Genomic DNA, 18,999 nt, shown 5'->3' on the forward strand with positions numbered 1-18,999 from the left:
AACTGCATTCCCCAATGCTTTAGTGCTTTTTGAGTGCTATGTATTTCCCCTTCACTTTCCATGCCTTGGAAATGTAATAATATTTTGGTGTGTGGAGCGAGGACAGCTTGTTTATTATTTTTATTATCGTTCCATTTACACTCCACTTTCAAGTGTTGCTGGGGAAATAAATGAGCAAGGCACAGAAGCAATATAGAAAACCGGAGCAATGTTTTTTTTTTTGGTGAGAATGAAGAGAAGAGATTATGTTCTGTTTGGCTGTGGTGTAATTTAATATTTTATTACCTTATGTGGGTCCATGTTTAATGTACATGTGACATAATGTATGAGTTTCTATTCAGACAATCCGCTTTAAGTTCCTGTTGTGCACTAATGTCGAAGGATCCACTTTCCTTTTTCATTCATCCACTAAAGCAAATGAAAATGATTACAGCTCAACTGATTTTGTGGCTTTCAAGTACTTACTTATACTGTACCAGTGTAGTTGCAAATGGAAGTCTTGATTTGGCTCAATAAGCCATCATTTCTTACCAATGGTCAAAGGCAAGGCAACTATTACAAGTGGCATTTGGGAGGCTGGGTTGTCATGAGTTCTTTTTAGCTTGGAAAACCTGAATATGCATTGACTTATTGTTTTGCATGTTTGTCTGACTCCATAGAAGAGCCGGCAATGAGGTAGAGGAGGCTTTGTGTGAAAATCAGGCCACGTGCAGCTGCGGAGACGGCTGTATATGACATCCAAATCACAGCCAAATCCAAATATCATCTTGTTCACTACACCTGCATTGGGTATGTTATTGGGCAGTACAAATAATAAGCATAAAAATACAAAGATCCCTTTTTTATCGCGATTAATTGGTTCCAGACCCAACCATGATAAGTGAATTTCCGCGAAGTTGGACTCCTTATTTATAAATGCAACGTTTTCATGGTTACATCATTGACAACCTGTTTATGACCTGCTAAATATGTATTTTTTTTACATTATTAGCATTATTATTATTAACATTATTAGACATGAATTAACACCCCTGTAGGTACCTTTACTCTCGCATTATCCAATAATAATAACATAATAACATAATAACAGAAAATAAGCAATTTAAGACATAAATAAGAGTCATGCTCTTGTGTGTTACTATAAATGTGTTCCCTAGGGGAAATTCATGGCAGGACGGGCAGCAAGTGACCTTGGGGGTTCAAAGTTGAGTTTTGGCTTGTCTGCTTAAAAATTATTACTTTTAGGTGAAAAAATATCTTCAATTTGCTTAAATATGCATATTTGTTCCTAATAATTGGTCCTATTCAACAATAGACTTAATTCATTTATTAATATATTTTGGAAATAATGTGATAGAGTGGAGCCGCAAAATTCAAATTTTGATGTGATGATGATTTATGATTTAGTATTATGCAATATCGATAAAGGTTTTTGGACCATCGGAAATCAAGCAAACTGCAAGCGTTAATGGAACACTGCCTGAACCCCCACACTTTGAGCCAGCCTGAGGCTCACCTGTTCTCTTTACTTTTGCGTACAGAAGTGCAGAAGGTTGTATAGTAAATGAAGTAATTACATCTTCAAACAACATTGCATATTTATGTAAAAAAATAATTGCAACCAGCCAGACTCCTTTTTAGAAATTAAAAAGGAGCTGTTGGTAGTGTTTGACCTACAGGGACTTGGTGACCGTGGGCCTGTCGTGATCCATAACCAAACCATTACACAGGTCACTCCATCAATATTGGAGCAAATGCAAACTCTTTTCAGTTCTTGCACCCCCCTGGTCCTGGAGAATTCACCAGGATCACTTCTGAGGCCCTCTGCTATGTCTTGTATATGTCATCAACCTGTTAAATGTAGATCGTTTCTAGGTTCCCAGCCAAGCCCAGGAATCACGGGCTCAAAACGTTTGGTGACCACTGAGCAGACTTTACACAGACTTTAGGTTGATTTAAATTTTCAGTTCATTTGCAACCATTAATACATACAATACACAATCGCTTGTCTATCACAGTTAATTGGTTCCAGACCCGACCTTGAAAAGTGAATTTCCGTAAAGTAGGATTCCTTCTTTATAAATGGAGTATTTTTACAGTTGTAGCATAGGATACGTGTTTACGACCTTCTAAATGTGAGTTTTAACATTATTAGAGCCTTCTATGGTTATAATGATTATGATTATTATGTGTTTTACTATGTTTTTATTATTGTGCCTGTTGTGAGATATTTTAAACCTGCAATAAAAGCCTCTGGTTCCGGGGATCAAATCTGACATTTATGTGTTTTACCAAACATTAAAGTAAAATTAATGACATCTAGTGACCAGTGTAAAATACAACATATCACAATTTCAATACGTCTTTTTAATGCCTAATATCGTAATTTCAGGTACATAAGCCACTACTTTTTTTTTAAACTTAAACAGCGGTGTGGCTAATTTATGGCCATGTTCTAATCTCCTTTACTTCAGAACTACTACTAATTGTTTAAATACTGTGCTGCCCAGGAGTCAGTGAGAATGGTAGCTATTTCTTTGGCAGGAGCAAATCAAAAGCTATAAGGGAACTCACAGCGTGCTAGTCAACCCATTGGAAATCGCAGGACGTCATTACTCAATATAACAGTATGACTCACGGTTTCATCTTAGAAAGAATGCTAAAATCATCACACAGCAACTTAACACTCAAAGGGTAGGTAAGAAATATACAATACAAGTATCAATACGAGTTTAGAATAAAAAACAACTATTTTAACGGTTTCCCAGCATGCATTTCTTCCCAGCAAAGCATTTCAGTGGCCATGACTGCCGGGGCTCTGCAATGATTCATTCAGCTGCCTCTGTCCACCAGAGGGAGCTCTCCCTGGCTCCCTGTGATGATTTTAGCATTCTTTCGAAGATGACACCAGACTGTTGGATTGAGTAATGACCTCCTGCGATTTCGGATGGGTTGACAAGCTTGCTGCGAATTTTCTCATAGCTCATGAATGGCCGCTATCAAATAAAGAGCTACCTGGTCCTCTAAGACTCATGGGCGCCACAATCTGCCATTTTATGAAGCCGTGTATAAGCCGCACCGGTACGGCTTACACACTGGTGCGGCTTATATATGAACAAATCTGTTTTTTCCTCTAAATTTAGTGGGTGTGGCTTATACACCGGAATTTATGGTATGTCTGAAACAAGCTTGTCAACCCACTGGAAATTGCAGGAGGTCATTACTCAATGTAACAGTCTGACTCACGGTTTTGTCTTACAAACAACATTAAACTCATCACACAGCAACTTAACACTCAAAAGGCATCTAGGAAATATACATTACAAGTACCAATACGAGCTTAGAATAAAAAAGAACAGCTATTTTAACATCTACCCATTATGCATTTGCGAGAGGACCAGTTCATTGAAGGTTCAGCAACATACTGTAGATGGATGGCACTGCAATGCTGCCTCTGTACACCAAAGGGAGCCAGAGGAGCAGAGAGCCCAGAGGGAGGCCGACGTCATTGTAGCGCCCCAGTGAATGCGTTGCTCAGAAGCAGTGCCTTATTGCAAAAATTAAAAAAAACAGTTTTTTTTTTATTTCAAAGTTTTATTGGTACATGTTTTTATATTTCTGAGGTATACTTTTGGAGTGTTCAGTTGCTGTGTGATGAATTTTGTGTTGTTCTCAGTAAGATGACACCGTGTGTCAGACTGTTATGTTGTTTTGCTGTTATATATAATGACCTCCTGAAATTTCCAATGGGTTGACAAGCTTTTTGTGAGTGCACTGATAGCTTATGATTGGCTCCTGTCAAAGAAAGAGCTACCGTTTCCTCACTGGCTTGTGAGCAGCACAGTATTTAAACAATTAGTAGTAGTTCTGAAGAAGAATTTAGTCATAGATTAGCCGCACGATTGTATAAGACGCAGGGTTCAACGTTTAAGAAAAAAGTAGTGGCTTATACACTGGAATTTACAGTAGTTGTAAATTAATCTGAAAACCTGATTAATCTGATTAAAATTTGTAATCATTTGACAGCCCAATCCATTTTTTTCAGGTAGAGGGCACTTGAAGGCACATTGTTATGGGATTCATCTTGGCCTTGATCTTAGAAATACTGTATGTAAGAGAAACAGAGCCTTCTACGTTGAGGTGTTAACATGTATACGCATGTGATTTTCTTCTTGTTGCACAGAGAAATCAATAACATGGGAATCTGGTATCGAGTGGGAGAGGTGCCTCATCTTCAGTTATCTCAGCAGAGAGCCAGCAACGTTAACAGTGATACTTCATCTGAAATAGCCAGGTAATGTTTTGAAAAACATAAGATGTTTGGGTGTATTATTTTGTCACCGTATCATATGTTTTATGGTAAAGACACAGGTAGGTGATCTCAACTGGGCAATTCACTGAGCAACAAGGTAGTGAGAGTGAACTCAAGGAAGGCTAACCTGAGTTCAACAAGGGCTAAACTCTTGCTATTTGTGGACTTTCCCATGAGGCAGAGTCAGGTTGCTCTGACTGTAGCAACAGCAATGCTGTGCACACAAACAGGAGGAGATGTAGCCTGGAGAAGGAGCAACAGCTGCAGCGGAAGGGAGGAGAGCTCCAAGATCTTTGGCATGCTAGGATGCGTGTGTCCGCTCTCTACTCAGGCTGTTGCAGCATCCTTCGCCTCGGGCCCCACAGAAAAAAAATCAAGGCAGATAAGCTTGATTATTTATTGCAATGAAAATCTGGGGATTTCCACTGCAAATTGTAAACAAACAGCTTAGACGGTGTCAGAGTGTGCTTGGCACAGGCTGCTGGCAGGTTTGCCATGCTGAAGCTTTTTGCTTTGCCACCCTTTACTGGTAAAAGTCACTTAAAATCTCTGCAGAAAGACAGCAACTGTTCACCTGGTAATACATTTAGATGAGGATAAATAAATACATTGAATAAAAAAAAACACATTCAAAACCCAAGAGTTTAGGCCTGTGTGTGCCTTTACAACTCTTACTGGTAATCCTCTACTCTTTTGAAGTTGGTGAGGATGAGAGGTTGGGATGAATTGCACCTCGAAGCAACTCACACACCCGTCTGATGCCTGCTGAGATCACAGGCTGCTGGTTTTGTATTAACATTCAAATTCATTCTGCACTGTGAGTCTTCTTTCGGGAGTAATTCCATCCATAATTCACTGACACATGAGGACGGGACTGTGGGTAAATTATACAGCGGGGCTCTTTGACTGTTTATCTGGCATCTGTACAGTAGCATGTAGTGCAGACACCCAAACATACAGCTACAAATACTTCAGTTGTCATTTTTAAGTCACAGATTAGATATACTGACATAGTGATTCATGTACAGCTCCTCAAGCCACTGAAGTTCAATATACTTCATAGCCTTGGCCCATGTACTGTACTTCCTTAACATTCACAAAGAGATACCTCACCTAAAATGTTTTAAATGTATAAAATTTTAAACAAATTTCAATGACCCATTGACGGAATAATTGTAAAAGCTGCTATTATCTCTGTCAAACATCCACGTACTTTAGGCTGTGGTCTATTTGTGAACAGATGTAAACAAACCGATCAGATGTGTCAAGCTTAAGACACAACCAATTCATCACATCAGTGTACTGGAGGTTGTAAGTAGTTACATTTTTAAAGCAATCTCTCTCTGAAATTAGAACAGAAAGTTTAAATAAAATGGATGATAAACTGCAACACCCATTTTTGTTATTGACTCAGGCTGTTAAACCATATCGAGCCACTGAAATGTTTGGGGTGCAAACCTGTTGAGCTGACGTCTGTAAAAAAATGCCGGTGCGCTTCGTGCTAATAATCACAAGCAAGTATGTGAATGTTTATCCATCTGATATTTATTGTTACATGCGATTTTTTTCACTCACAACTTTCAAGTCGCATCAAGTCAATTATTGATAAATAGGGATCTCATGAGATCTCATAAGATTAAAATAAGATTTCTCGTTCAGAAAAAAAACTGTCTTGCAATAATAAATAGATAAATAAACAAATCTGCCGTTTCACGCGTACGCAGAAAAGGCAGTCAGGACCCTTTCCCGAACCTGAAGGCGTAGGGCAATTACCCTCTCGTTTACTGGGGATGACTCCAACACAGAGGCACCGAGCCGGGGGGCCGTTAATAAGTACACACCAGCTTGCCGCCTCTCCCCTGCAGCAACTGCAGGTTAGAACAAGGTCCAGCCCCTCTCGAGGAGTTTGGTTCCAAACTGTGGGTCAAGGTGAGTCAGACTAGTCTAATCGGAATGTCTCAACAACTCGCACAAGTTCGGGCTCCTTCCCCATCAGAGAAGTGATATTCCATGTCCCAAGAACCAGATTTGGCCGCCTCCCAAAGCACATTGCACCAGACCCTTATGCTTGCCGCTGCAGGTGGTGGGTCTACAAGGGGGAGATCCTGTGTGGCTTCTTCGGGCTGGGCGCACGCCTGCCAGCCCTCCCTCGGGCCTGGCTCCAGGGTGAGGCCTCGGTATCCCACGTACGGACAAGGTGCGGTGCCCTCTCTTGTGTTTCTTCATAGCGTCGGAATCACTCTTGGTCTGGCCCATCACCTAGGACCCGTTTGCCTTGGGAGACCCTACCAGGGGCATATAGCCCCAGACAACATACAGTAACTCCTAGGTTCACTCGGGCGCTCAAACCCCTCCACCATGATAATGTGGTGATTCACGGAGGTGCTTTCTACACTCTTTACACTAAAAGAGTGTCATCGTTTTTGCACTTTTGCTAAATATTGCTGCAAAATATAAACTATGCAATTCTTTTTTTTGTTTTTGTCTCACCCTACCACAGTATACCAAGATATAATACCAAGATATTGTTATTGTGAGCCATATATATGAATCAAATCAAATCATATCGTGAGGTACCCTGAGAATTCCAGCCCTATTCTCAACCTTATTATTGAAACAGAACATTAACAAAACCTGTGAATGACCAACAGCTGACACTGCCCACATATCCCCCACAAGTTTGAAAGTATTTTAAAAAGTAATTTCACTACTTGATACTGGGAAATGCTGAGGGATATTGTTTTTGTTATATTTCCCTGATCCACTTGGTTCAATGGGTGTGCAGAGAAGAGAGTTCCCCCTTGGTGGCGGACATTTGTTATTTCTTCATTGTTTTGCTCATCTTCCACTTAAATCAGAATTTTGCCCCCCAGAGTTTGCAGCTAGTATGAAAAAAGGTGATCCAACCAGCCTTTACATGTGAAGTTTAATGGGTGTAAAGAGGAGAGGCCCCCTTGGTGGAGGACTTTTGATTTTGATTAATTGGTTGTTTCACGCAGCTTCGACTTAAAACAGAATTGTGACCCCAAAGTTTGCAGATTGTGTGAAAAAACACTACCTAATCAGCTTTTACATGTTTCCAGAAAGGACCCCCTCCATCTATCATGACTGATAAAACTGTCATTGCTGTGGCTGACCTCTTTAGCAACTGCTAGCATAAATTAGGCTTGTCCTAATATTACCAGTCCTTCCAGTTCACTCAAATCTCAGTGACATTTCTATTAGAATCTTAGCCCAATGTACACACATGCGCGTTTAAAAGCAAACATTACAGCGATGAAAATGTCAAAGCTGATTTTTTTTTTCATTGCAATGCCTACTTTCTTACACCCGACACCTGGAGAGTCGTCCATGTCAGAATTGGCATATCAATACACTCTGGATCATGCAGCATTCTGGCTGTGGCACTCACATTGAAGCATCTCTGCAAGAGATTGTATCGGCTTGTGTTGCTTGCTGACTATCCATGACTTCCTCATGTGCATGACTGTTGAGAGAAAGAGACATCCTGGTTGTGTGTCTGTCAGTGTTGCATGACAGTCTCACTCAAGCTCTCTCATTACTTGTTGCATTCTAAAAAGTTGCAAAAAGTAGCTCAGATCCATGGGGATGGTTTCAGTACAGTGCTGAGAATGATTGAGTGATCAGCAGAGATTTGACGGCCTCATGCTCTTCAGTGATTTGCTCCAAAATTCAGTGCATATCTCTTTTCAGCCCCCGACACTGAGCTTAAAGGAGGATAATGATGGCTGAGATAGTGGCACCTATAAAATGGCTGAGATAGTGGCACCTATAAAGCATCACTGTCAGCACATAAAGGATCGTGTGGAGGTGTTGTCACAGGAGAAGCTGGATGTGTGTCAAAACAAGAGCTTCCTGCTTTCTGTATCACAACTCTGGCTTTACACTGATATTACTTCCCTCGTCATCTTACCTCTCCACTGACTACCACTTTTGTCGCCGCTGTCTCTCAGAGTTTCTTTTCTCCTTATCTGTCTTTTTTACACTGACAAATCAGCAACATAAAGAATGCTTTTGAAATGATTTGAACTGCAGCTGCAACAACACAATGAAGTGAACTTTACCGCTGCGGTTTGCTTTGTGACACTAATATGATTTTAACTCAGACAGATTTTATGGGAACATAAGTCTCTTGATAAGTGTTGTAATTGTGTAAATCTTCTAGGCTGTGTTCCCAGTTTTACTGTAATTTGATGAGGAACTACACTATAATTGCATATTCAAATTAGGAATATGTGTCAATATGGCTCTCCTTGCCTGAAATGAGGATTAATTGTTGTCAAAACTCCAGTGGCCACCGTAATATGAGCCCCGACACTGATGTTGATTAGCAAATGCACTTGCCATGTTTTTGTTTCAGGCATTAGTTGTTTAATTGATTTGCCATATGTCAGCCTCTCCAATGCACCTAAAATTGTATTTAGAAATCACCAATTTGGAGTGAAAAGGCTTTGTAGTGTGACCAGATGGGAAAAGCAGCCCTTGAGGTTTCCTTTAGAAAATGAACACATTCAGAGTTTCATGTGGTTTGGGAGTTTAAGTTACCATCACTTACAAATACAGCGGAACCTCGGTTTTCGTCAGATGAGACGTATGAAAACTGAAGCATTTTTTTCCATAAGAAACCAATCCAATTAATCCAATGCAGACACCAGAAAATATGAACACAAAACACATTTTATTGAGAATTATTATTGTTTCACATGCAGAAAAAAAGCAAAATACATATACAGCAGAACCTTGGCTTGTGTCATTAATTTGTTCCAAAAGGTCCGACCCAAACTGCTAACCCAATAAATTTTTCATGTAAGAAATAATATAAATAGTAATTAATTTGAAGAGTGTTTGGTTTTATCTAATATTGTTTCAATATTGTTTGTTTGTTTGTTTTCTCCATTGAATGAAATAAATGTTTCAAAATAAATAGTAATTACACCTAAAAAATAATCAAATCCCATTAATCAGTCAAAAATGTTCACACAAAACACATTTTTATAGTTTCACATGTATAGTTTTACATGCAGAAAATGACTCAAAATACATATAAATGATGAATGAAAGGCATAACCGAACATTCAAGGTTACTTTTACCTTCGAGATTTCCTCTTCAACACCACATTCATGTTTTGGTATTTCTTGAATTCCACCGTGTTTCTCACCTCAATAACCCAAAAATGGAGCCAAAGAAAGTCAGCATTTTGATAAAGAAGGTCAGACAAACTAATTAATTCAACAAATAACTTGTGGCAAAACAGGAAGGTGGTGTTGAAGTGGAAGGTGTTGCTCTCGCTGCCACAACATTACTCAATTACCCTTTCAATGAAGGTAAAAGTAACCTTAAATATTAATTTATCCCTTTCATTCGTCATTTAGAGGCATTTAGAATAGGATGGGATGCATAAGCCACATGGACACTGTTTGACTCCATTACAACTGCATACTTGTTCACTTGAACAGTATTGTAAGCGTCAGCAGCAGGTACAATCATTATTACACACACTGGCTCGGCCTTTACGTTACAATCCAGTTGGAACAGACACTACCTTTGCATTTTGCTACGAGTTCTTTCTTAAATTCAATAGTGTTTATCACCTTCTTCATCAAAGTTCAGTCAGTCCTTATCAACTGCAGCCATTATAATAAAAAAGCACACAGAGCACTCAGAAATACACAGTGCGCTTGAACACTTCATCAGAGCAAGGTGCTTATTCGGAGGAAGGAAGGAGATAGATACAGAGTTGTTCGCTGTTCTGTGTTTTACGAACAGTTAAACCACACACATACACATGTTAAAGATGATTAAAGGATGCCCTGGCCGGAATCTGTCTGTAGTGTCCCAACTCTAATAAAAAAGACAATCCGTTTTTCACAGACTTAGTCACCAATGTGTGGATGCTTTGTTTAGGCCGTCGACTCCACAGAATGATATTCACCCAAAATGACTACGTAATTTGGTATAAAAAATAAAAAAACTGAATCATATGAAAACCCGAGGTTCCACTGTATGACAATAACCACGTGCTCACCTTGTGTTTCAGATGGCGCCTCCAGGCACTGATTGACCAAAGCAAACACAAGCTCCTAAAAAAGACATTTAAACCTTTCACTACCACATCATCAGTGTCTGTGTGCTTGACAGATGTGCAGCTTCCTTTTCAGCTGTCGGATCAACCTTTGCAAAGTAAAAAAACACTGAATATGGCAATCGTCCCCACAAGATTGATGCCAACCTTTTAAAAATTCACAATTGGTCTGGATTCAACATGGCCAAATGCTAATGTAAATGAGGGGAAGGAAAGTCGACCCTTTCATTGCAAATGAATCTGAGTTGCAAGCTTCAGCTCATAAGTACTGCAGACAGTCAGAAGTCTTGTTTTTCACCCTTGATAGAAATTACTATATTTATTTATCTCGTAGGTCTAGATCAGTTTTCCAAAGCTGCAATTTGTGTACAGTCGCGGCCTTATGGCTGTGCTTTATATTTCTCCAAACCACCAATGAATGCTGCTATCCATGTGTAGAACCTAAATAGAGTTATTACACACGCAAAAAAAAAAAATATCGGCAATACTTCTCGCCTCTAAAATCTGTCTCTTCATTTTATAGCAGTGATTTCTGCAGAATCTTGCTAACCTGGTCTTACATAACGCCTGTCTGTGCTAATCATAGCAATTCCCATTTTAATTATATTACTACTTTGCATCATCATTATGAGATCATTTATTTTATAGCTGTTGTATTCTTTAGCTACCTCCAAGGCACACCATCTTATGCAGCTCTCTTGAAGCTGTTTTTTCCCCGTCCTCACTAGCTGAGGATTTATCGATCCGTAGGGGTGAGGCCAGGAGTGTAATTTGTGATAGCTTGATTGATGAGGATTTCAATCTTATATGGTTTGTTAACTTCAACTGCCCACAAAGTGCACTCGGTGCTGTTTTCTGTAATACAAGGCCATGAAACAGTAAAAGCAGACTTCCCTTGAATAATAGAATCCCGCGACTCCTCTGGACTTAACAAGATCCTGCTCCAAAGCCCTGCTGAAGGTCTGTTCAAGCCCTCAGGCAACTAATGCACAGTTTTAACTTTTGCCTCATTTTCTCCATTTAGACTCAAACTTTGATTTTGAAGCTCTGGTCTGCCTTTAGATGGAAGCATTTTTGTAATATAACTGAAGACTCTCTGTGATTCTGCTACATATAAGATAGGGCTGCCAAACATAACACGTTAACGGAGGTAACTACGTAATTGTATTAATTTAATTAAAAAAATTGTACGTGATTAACACGTGCATTACGGCAAGCCACACCTCTCTCCAGAGGCACAGAGTTGCATCCCCACAGAGTCTGACACTCTCATAAATTTATTCTGACCTAAACACATCAACAGCAGTGCAATTCCGACACCATGTATGTATCTCCAACTCGCAAACATGCCTCTTCATCCAGCCTCGGAACAACACTTCCTCATTCTCACCACAGTCACGCGAGGTGCATTCAGGGACACTCCGAACTCTACCGGACCATAAAGATGTAGTTTCAGCAACTTCAAAAAGTACGATTTTGCAACAGCTCTACAGAAAATTAACCTGTCTCAAAAGTGGTAGTTTTTTGCCATCTTTGGGTCCTGCCGGGCCCCCTGATGAAAGTGTGGTAGGTTTTCCCCACCTCCCTGACCAAAAAAGCATAGTTTCAGTAAGTTGAAAATTGAAAAAATTAATGACACCCGCTGACCTGAAACAAAGGCAAAAAACTGACCAGTCGTAAAAGTGCAGGGTTTTTTTTGCCATTTTCAGGTCTTCCCAGGACCCCTGAAAAATATGTGTGTGTGATTTTCTGAAAGCCCCATACCTGAAAAAAAGGCAGAAATGGCAACTGTAATTACTCTGATTTAATCTTTTGACAGCCCTAATAGCTCAATAAATGGCTAATATAAATGCCACACACATGGTAACCTCCCATTTCATATGCCACTCAATGAAGTAGTAGTAGTAGCAGTCGTCATAGTACTATTATTGATAGAGTGACAGATTTTTTTCTCTCTCTGCCTGTAGGAAGACCATTGGCAGGCCAAGCTACGATCACCAGAACAGTGGCAGCTACACAATGACGGGTAACCTCTCTCACGCTTTAGAATTAACAGACAAAATATTTTACTGTAATCAATACAATTGTATTGGAAACTTGTTTTTCATTAATGACTAATCCAAATGTTACAACACTGTTACCGACAGTGAAATGTGGCGCGTTATTATCCACTGATATCAATATCAACGATGTGGATGTCGCTTCAGAGTTCTGGTTGCGCATGAAAACACTGCCCCCTAGTGTTTTGGTAAATAATTGCATGTCACAAGCTCAGCCTTCAGCTTTAATTTCATGAAACATCTGTAAATGGCACACACCACGAGAAGGCTAAATGCAAATATATTTTTTATCTTATTTTATTTTTTTTTTAGTAACTTAATAATCAGCCAAATTAGAAGCAAGCAGATGGACAAAAAAAAAAAACAAACGGCAGTGACCGAAGCAACACGAGCCGTTTACAGCTCTGTCTTGTCAAATGCACCGTGTACTCCTCCCTCTGGCTGAAGCGAGTCTGTCTAGGGAGGGGCGGTTGCTGTGTGTGACTAGCCAATCACAGAGCGTGAAGAGTGAATACATAAGTAGTTATTCAATGAGGATTTTCCTTCGTGAAAATTACAGATAATGACGAACTGTACTTGTTTCATGCTTGTACTCGGAAAAAATGCAGTATCTGTAACGGATACTCATGTAAAATAAGTATCCGGCTGACCCCTATTTTTGTCCTTAAAAACTCAGCTTTTGCAAAACTCTGGCCATGGTGAAGATTTTTTAAAACTCCGGCTTCAGCATATGCATGGGAACGGTGAAGACGGAGCTTTTGGCTTGTTGCCAATAGATGGTGTTGCAATTATGTGCGTCATTTCCACACTAGATAAGTATAATTTAATGTGTGCAATGGCAAACATTACATTGCTGGTTTTAAGCATACTGAAATGCCTTTTTGTGTGTTTAAGAGTAAACATACGCCTACTTTTGCATTACATTGACAAACAAAGGCGCCATTATGGGCTTCGGAGGACGCTGCTGCTCTGTTTTACTCTCTAAAACTAACAAGGCTACGACACTCCAGCCAACGATGGCGATTTGGGGACAAGACCCGATCAGACTGGTGGGACAACTTTGACATGCATGTTGTTAGAAAGGCCTGAGAATGTTCTCATGGCAATGTTCACATTCATACATTTTCAGTTTTACATTCAATAAATTTTGCTGACAAATGTGAAATAAACTACTGAAAAGTAATGCTACTTCGCTAGCAGTCCACATGCATCTTCTCCTGCAAATTGCCATGTTTGTTGGCGTCTACCGAAATGACGTCAATGATGCTTCTGACCGGCTAAAATTGGCTCAACAGTCCATGGCTGCAGTGGCGTCATTACTTTGGCACACGCATGACAGCTTTAGAATGTGCATTAGTTTGAATAGAAATACTTTTAAAACATCACTGTGTGGATGAAAACAATTTTGACAGCGGAGAGGGGCAAATGTGCAGCCTATCGTTCACACCCCTTGTGTAAACATGCCCACTGTTGACAAATAAGTGTTTCAAAAATAAGTTTATCTTAAGCACATCACCGACTACTAGCACTCACTTCCGGAACCACTGCAATATATGGAATGCATGTTGAAGACCAGCGCGCAGACTTTGGTGAGCAAAGTGTGAGGAAGTGAGTGGGCATGCTACTGTACCATTCACAGTAGCGCTGTGATGAATTTATTTAGAATTGGGAGTTAACATGTTAACTTTTTTTGTATTTATGAAGATTTCCTCCGAGCTGAAACCCTTCAATGTTTGTAAGTTAGTGTTCCCCAATGGCAAAAAAACACATGATTAACCCGACCGTACTGTCTGCATTTTTAAGGCCGTCTTTAGCACCGCACCGCAAACGTAAACGATTATCCACTGCCATACATGCATGTTATGTACTGTGCCTTGTGCCCTGTTGGCAATAAGACATGTATGACTTAAACAGAGGCAAGAGTTGAAGCGGCATGACACCCTCCAATCCACATACTCTGAGCTACTGTAGCTTCAGCACTCCAGCCTGAAAGAATATGCGACTCTATGAGGTGACTGGGGATGGCAGGTTTTTATCTAGCTGGAGAGAGACACCATGTGGTGAGGATTCCTTCTGCTGCTCCAGCACAGCCACATCCCAAACGGGGGTAATTTTACCAAACCTCATCCAAATATCATGTGTAATGTAATACAGTTCTAAATGAATAAACGTATATGCCAACCTATTGTCAGATTTGATGCCCTTCATCATATCGAGAGTCACAGGGGGCGTCTGTCCCAGCTGGTGTGGGGTTACATCCAGCCGTAGACAGAAAAACACAATGCAAAAATATGCTTCAATTGATCACAAAATTACCGATTGTTATAATAAGAGACATGTTGCAAGTTCAGACACACTATAATACAATTTGTGGCTCCAGACTGAGAAGAAATAGTGCAGGTTGCAAAAGGGTTTGAGGGACAGTTAAGAAATAGCACAAACTGTACATCCACTTCCACCAATCATTTATCTAGGGACAAAATGTCCAGAAAACAAGAGCCGCATTTGTTGTCTGCCTCACAGCATCAGAACGTGACTGAGATTAAAAAACAAACTTACCTTCATTAACAATGTGATTGCCTGCAGACTGTGTGAGCTTCTAGAAAACAACCCATTTGTGTTAATTGTTAGCCTGATTGCTCTGCTATCTATGTGTGTGTGTGTGTGTGTGTGTGTGTGTGTGTGTGTGTGTGTGTGTGTGTGTGTGTGTGAGTGAGTGTGGCAGTCTGTGTGTGCGGGCTGACAGCTGGCCAGGTTCAGGTTGCTCTAAAACCATGTGCGCTCTGTCAGGCGCGTACAGGCGCCTTCTTTAGGATTGATGAATTGCCTGCTTTCTTGATTAAACCCTCCGCCACTTCTCAACTAAACAAAAAGCCCAACACACGAGAGAAGAGCAAGCTGAGGGGAGGAGAGGTAACATGTCTGGGAAATCTGTCATCTGCAGTCACATCATGTACAGATGTGATGTGCAGGTGCTTTGACATTTATTACCAGAATATTAAAAACTATTCACGTTCATTTTTTTTTATCCCTATTTCACTTGACAGAGCAAGTTCATTTGAGAAGTTTTCATACCAACTGTATGCGTCTCTACTCAAGCATTACGTTGATCCTCGCCTTTGCCGATTAGATCGCTAATATAATGACTGAAAAAAGGTATATTATGAGATAATCAAACTTGCATTCTTGACATGTGTCAAACATTCATATATTGGATGAAATCAAAATTAAGAACGGAGCAAAAATGAGCCAGTCAGTCTGCCACACATACAGTATTCAGCAGACATCCACCTGATAAAAAAGTAAACCTAATAAAAAGTCATCCATTTGCATATCTGCCTCATTAATCAAAAATAAATCCTGACACTGGCCCTCATCTAGCGTAATATGGAGTGCAATTATTTCCCGATCCATTAGAGGAAGTTCAATTAACAGACATGAGACAATTCATCCTTCAGAGGAGGAGGAGGAGGATTAGGGAAAAAATAGGAAGCTCAAAATTAACTTGGGTTTCCAAAATATCTTGACAAGATGACAGTGATTTTTGAGAGTCAGGAAACAATATTGCAGTTGTTATTAAACGATGTGCATCTTCATTTAATTCGCTGCAAATAATTGGAAACTGCAGTGGAGCTTTCCAATTAAAGCTCCACTTTATTCTGTTTAATAATACCCTCATAATATTACAGCTTATGAAATGACAGGTAAGTTGTGTATGAATAAAACATAAAGCCTGTAATAAGAGAGGGGGAAAAAAGCGAGACAGTTGTTGGGGGCCTTTTAAATGCTTGACATAATTTGCATATATTAATCTCTTTTCAGCCTTATCAAGTATTCTACTGTATTTGAAGTTAAAATAGTCATGACAGGCAGGGGTATACGCTTCGTTTTTCCAAGGATTTATTACTTGTATAATTCTGGATCTTTAATAAGCCAATATGACTGATCCTCTGAGTTCTGCAGAATTCAGTTAATTGTTCCAGATGGTGTTCGCTGATTAAGCAAAATTACTTTCCCCCCCCCAAACTATACCATTGCTTGATTGACTAACACCAGAAAAAAAGATTATTTTTGGCGCGACACTTTCACTAAGAGGTTTCAAACAAAAGTTCCATCTTGTTTTTGCTGCGTAGTTCTGGGCCAGGCTGTGCGGGGGTGGGCGGAGGGGACATCAGAAGGCTCTCATCTTACACTGTGATGGATCTCAACTGCTTCTGCAGCACTGGGGTTATATTTTAGAATAACACAGTTCTTTAGGCTGAGGGATTAAAAAAATACAACCTCTGGCTAGTGACACAAAAGTTATTATTAGTGCATGTCTTTCTCTTCTTTCTCTGCGAGAGATGAGTGAATTTACAAAGCAGCAGGCTTGGTACTCCGCTTGCAGCTCGACTCAGGCAGCCGCAGCTCACTAACATTCTGTTTTGCATCAGTTAAACTGAGCTGAATGAATCATTTATGGAAGTGTTATGGGGGAGGTATGGGCAGATTTACTGCCGCGCTTTTCGTTTAGATGGAATGGGATTTCTATGAAACCAATCTTGATGTCTGAAGTAATGCCAGCGCTTACGTCAAGACATGAAAGGAACGCTCTTAAAATCTAACGTTTGCCTCTTAATTGCCCCGGTCAGCAAAAGGCAAAGCAGAGTGACGTTCAGCTGGACAATATTGTTTGCAACAATTGAATATTTGCAATGTATTGATGGCTAATTTGAGTCTTTATGTAACCACCAGTGTTTTCCTGTGTTTTGTGTACAGTGATTTAATGACGGACGCATTCCGGGGTTACTTCAGAATTACACTTTTTTAAATTACAGCACCTGACAAAGTGAATATAAAACAGTTCTGCAGTTAGAATGTTGTGATGTGGCGTGTCCCTGCACAGATTAAAATAACACCAGAATAAGAAAAAAAAAATACTATAAATTCTGGTGTATAAGCCGCATCAGTATAAAAGCCGCACCCACTAAATTTAGAGGAAAAAACAGATTTGTACATATATACTGTAAGCCTCACCGGTGTATAAGCTGCGCTTGTCCACGTCATATAATTGCATATTGTGGCACGCACCAGTCCGTGAGGACCAGGCAGCTCTTTATTTGATAGGAGCCAATCATGATCTATGAAAAAACTCACTACGAGCTTGTCAACCCATTGGAAATTGCAGGAGGTCATTACTCAATATAATTCACGGTGTCATCTTACAAACAAAACTAACCTCATCACACAGCAACTTAACACACCAAAGGTATACCTAATAAATATACAAACATGTACCAATAGAAAACATTTTAAAATTTTCCCATAATGCATTTTATTTGAGCTAAGTATTTCAATGGAGGACAAGCACCATAGAAAATGGATGGATGGCACTGCAATACTGCCTCTGTTCACCGGATGGAGCCAGAGGAGCCTAGAGCCCAAAGGGACGCTGAGGTCACTGCAGCGGCCCAATGAATGTGTTGCTCAGACGCAATGCATTATGGGAAAACTTGAAAAGAGTTTTTGCCCCCGCTTGTGGCTGCAGTCTCCCTACTTCCTCAAACTATGGCGTCGGCCGAAGCTCAAACAGGTGTTAATAACGCGTTAACTTTGACAGCTCTAAATGTAAGATACTGATAAAGACTGAATTGAAGCTGTTACATTTATATATCACAAAGTTAAAATGTGGCTTGAAGAAAGGAAAATACAGTGATGTGTGGTGAGGTTCATGGCTGATGAGGTACTCACTCACTTTTTAATGTTAATACAGGTTGCTCATTAAGAGGATCTCAAGAAAAAGAAGAGAATAATTCACTTTTGTTAAAAAGTTAGTTAGTTTTCAAATGCTTCTTAGTCCCTTTTATTTATTTATTTTATTAACTGAAAACATCTGTGGTTTTACCGTTTGTCTATGAATTACATGCACCCTATCATGCTTCAGGAACATTTCTGATGCCGTTGTAAAAGTCTGATTGTCTTTTGTTGAGTTTGGATCTATAATCCATGCGTCTTCCTCCATCTTGACAGTCAAGTTAATTAATTAATTCAGCAGCGCATGAAAATATTTTGCATCTTGCAGCCGGTGTTGCTGTAAAACAAACATCTTTCCTCTCTATGGAAAGATGCCAATGACAAGCACCTTCCAGCTCACGCATGCCCCCACCTATGAGGAGGGTACTGCAGCCTGCCATGATCCAAGTCAGTGCACTCATTGAATGCACTCGGACGGTAGGCTGGGCTTGCACGCTAAGCCGTGAGGAGATGCTCGCGGCAGCCTCATCTTTTTCCGCCCTCTATTTGATAAGGAAATGTTTCAATTCAGATGTTTGTACTTTTGTAATCATACAGAAAATAGATTTACATATTTAGAATAAAGTTCAATATTTTTTCATTTTATCTTTTTTTTTTCATGCCTCCCCTGGCTGCACGTTACTGATACTGACACATATGGCCTAAAATGAATTAAACATACTTTCGTAATCTATAATATTGGTGGACCGGCCCAAGACACATTATGTTGTGTTGGCATGACTGGCACTGC

The 18,999-nt window shown here is 39.9% G+C and overlaps 1 protein-coding gene across 1 annotated transcript in view; it reads left to right on the forward strand.

The window, feature by feature from the left end:
- The window catches only part of mvb12bb (multivesicular body subunit 12Bb), a 50,492-nt gene that overhangs the window by 12,913 nt on the left and 18,580 nt on the right, over positions 1 to 18,999 (forward strand). Inside the window, 3 exon segments of the mRNA XM_054774668.1 lie at positions 660 to 789; positions 4,184 to 4,294; positions 12,384 to 12,442. Of these exon segments, the coding sequence (XP_054630643.1) occupies positions 660 to 789; positions 4,184 to 4,294; positions 12,384 to 12,442 (300 nt within the window).

Source organism: Dunckerocampus dactyliophorus, chromosome 4 (assembly GCF_027744805.1).
Source record: "Dunckerocampus dactyliophorus isolate RoL2022-P2 chromosome 4, RoL_Ddac_1.1, whole genome shotgun sequence".
Lineage (NCBI taxonomy): Eukaryota > Metazoa > Chordata > Actinopteri > Syngnathiformes > Syngnathidae > Dunckerocampus > Dunckerocampus dactyliophorus.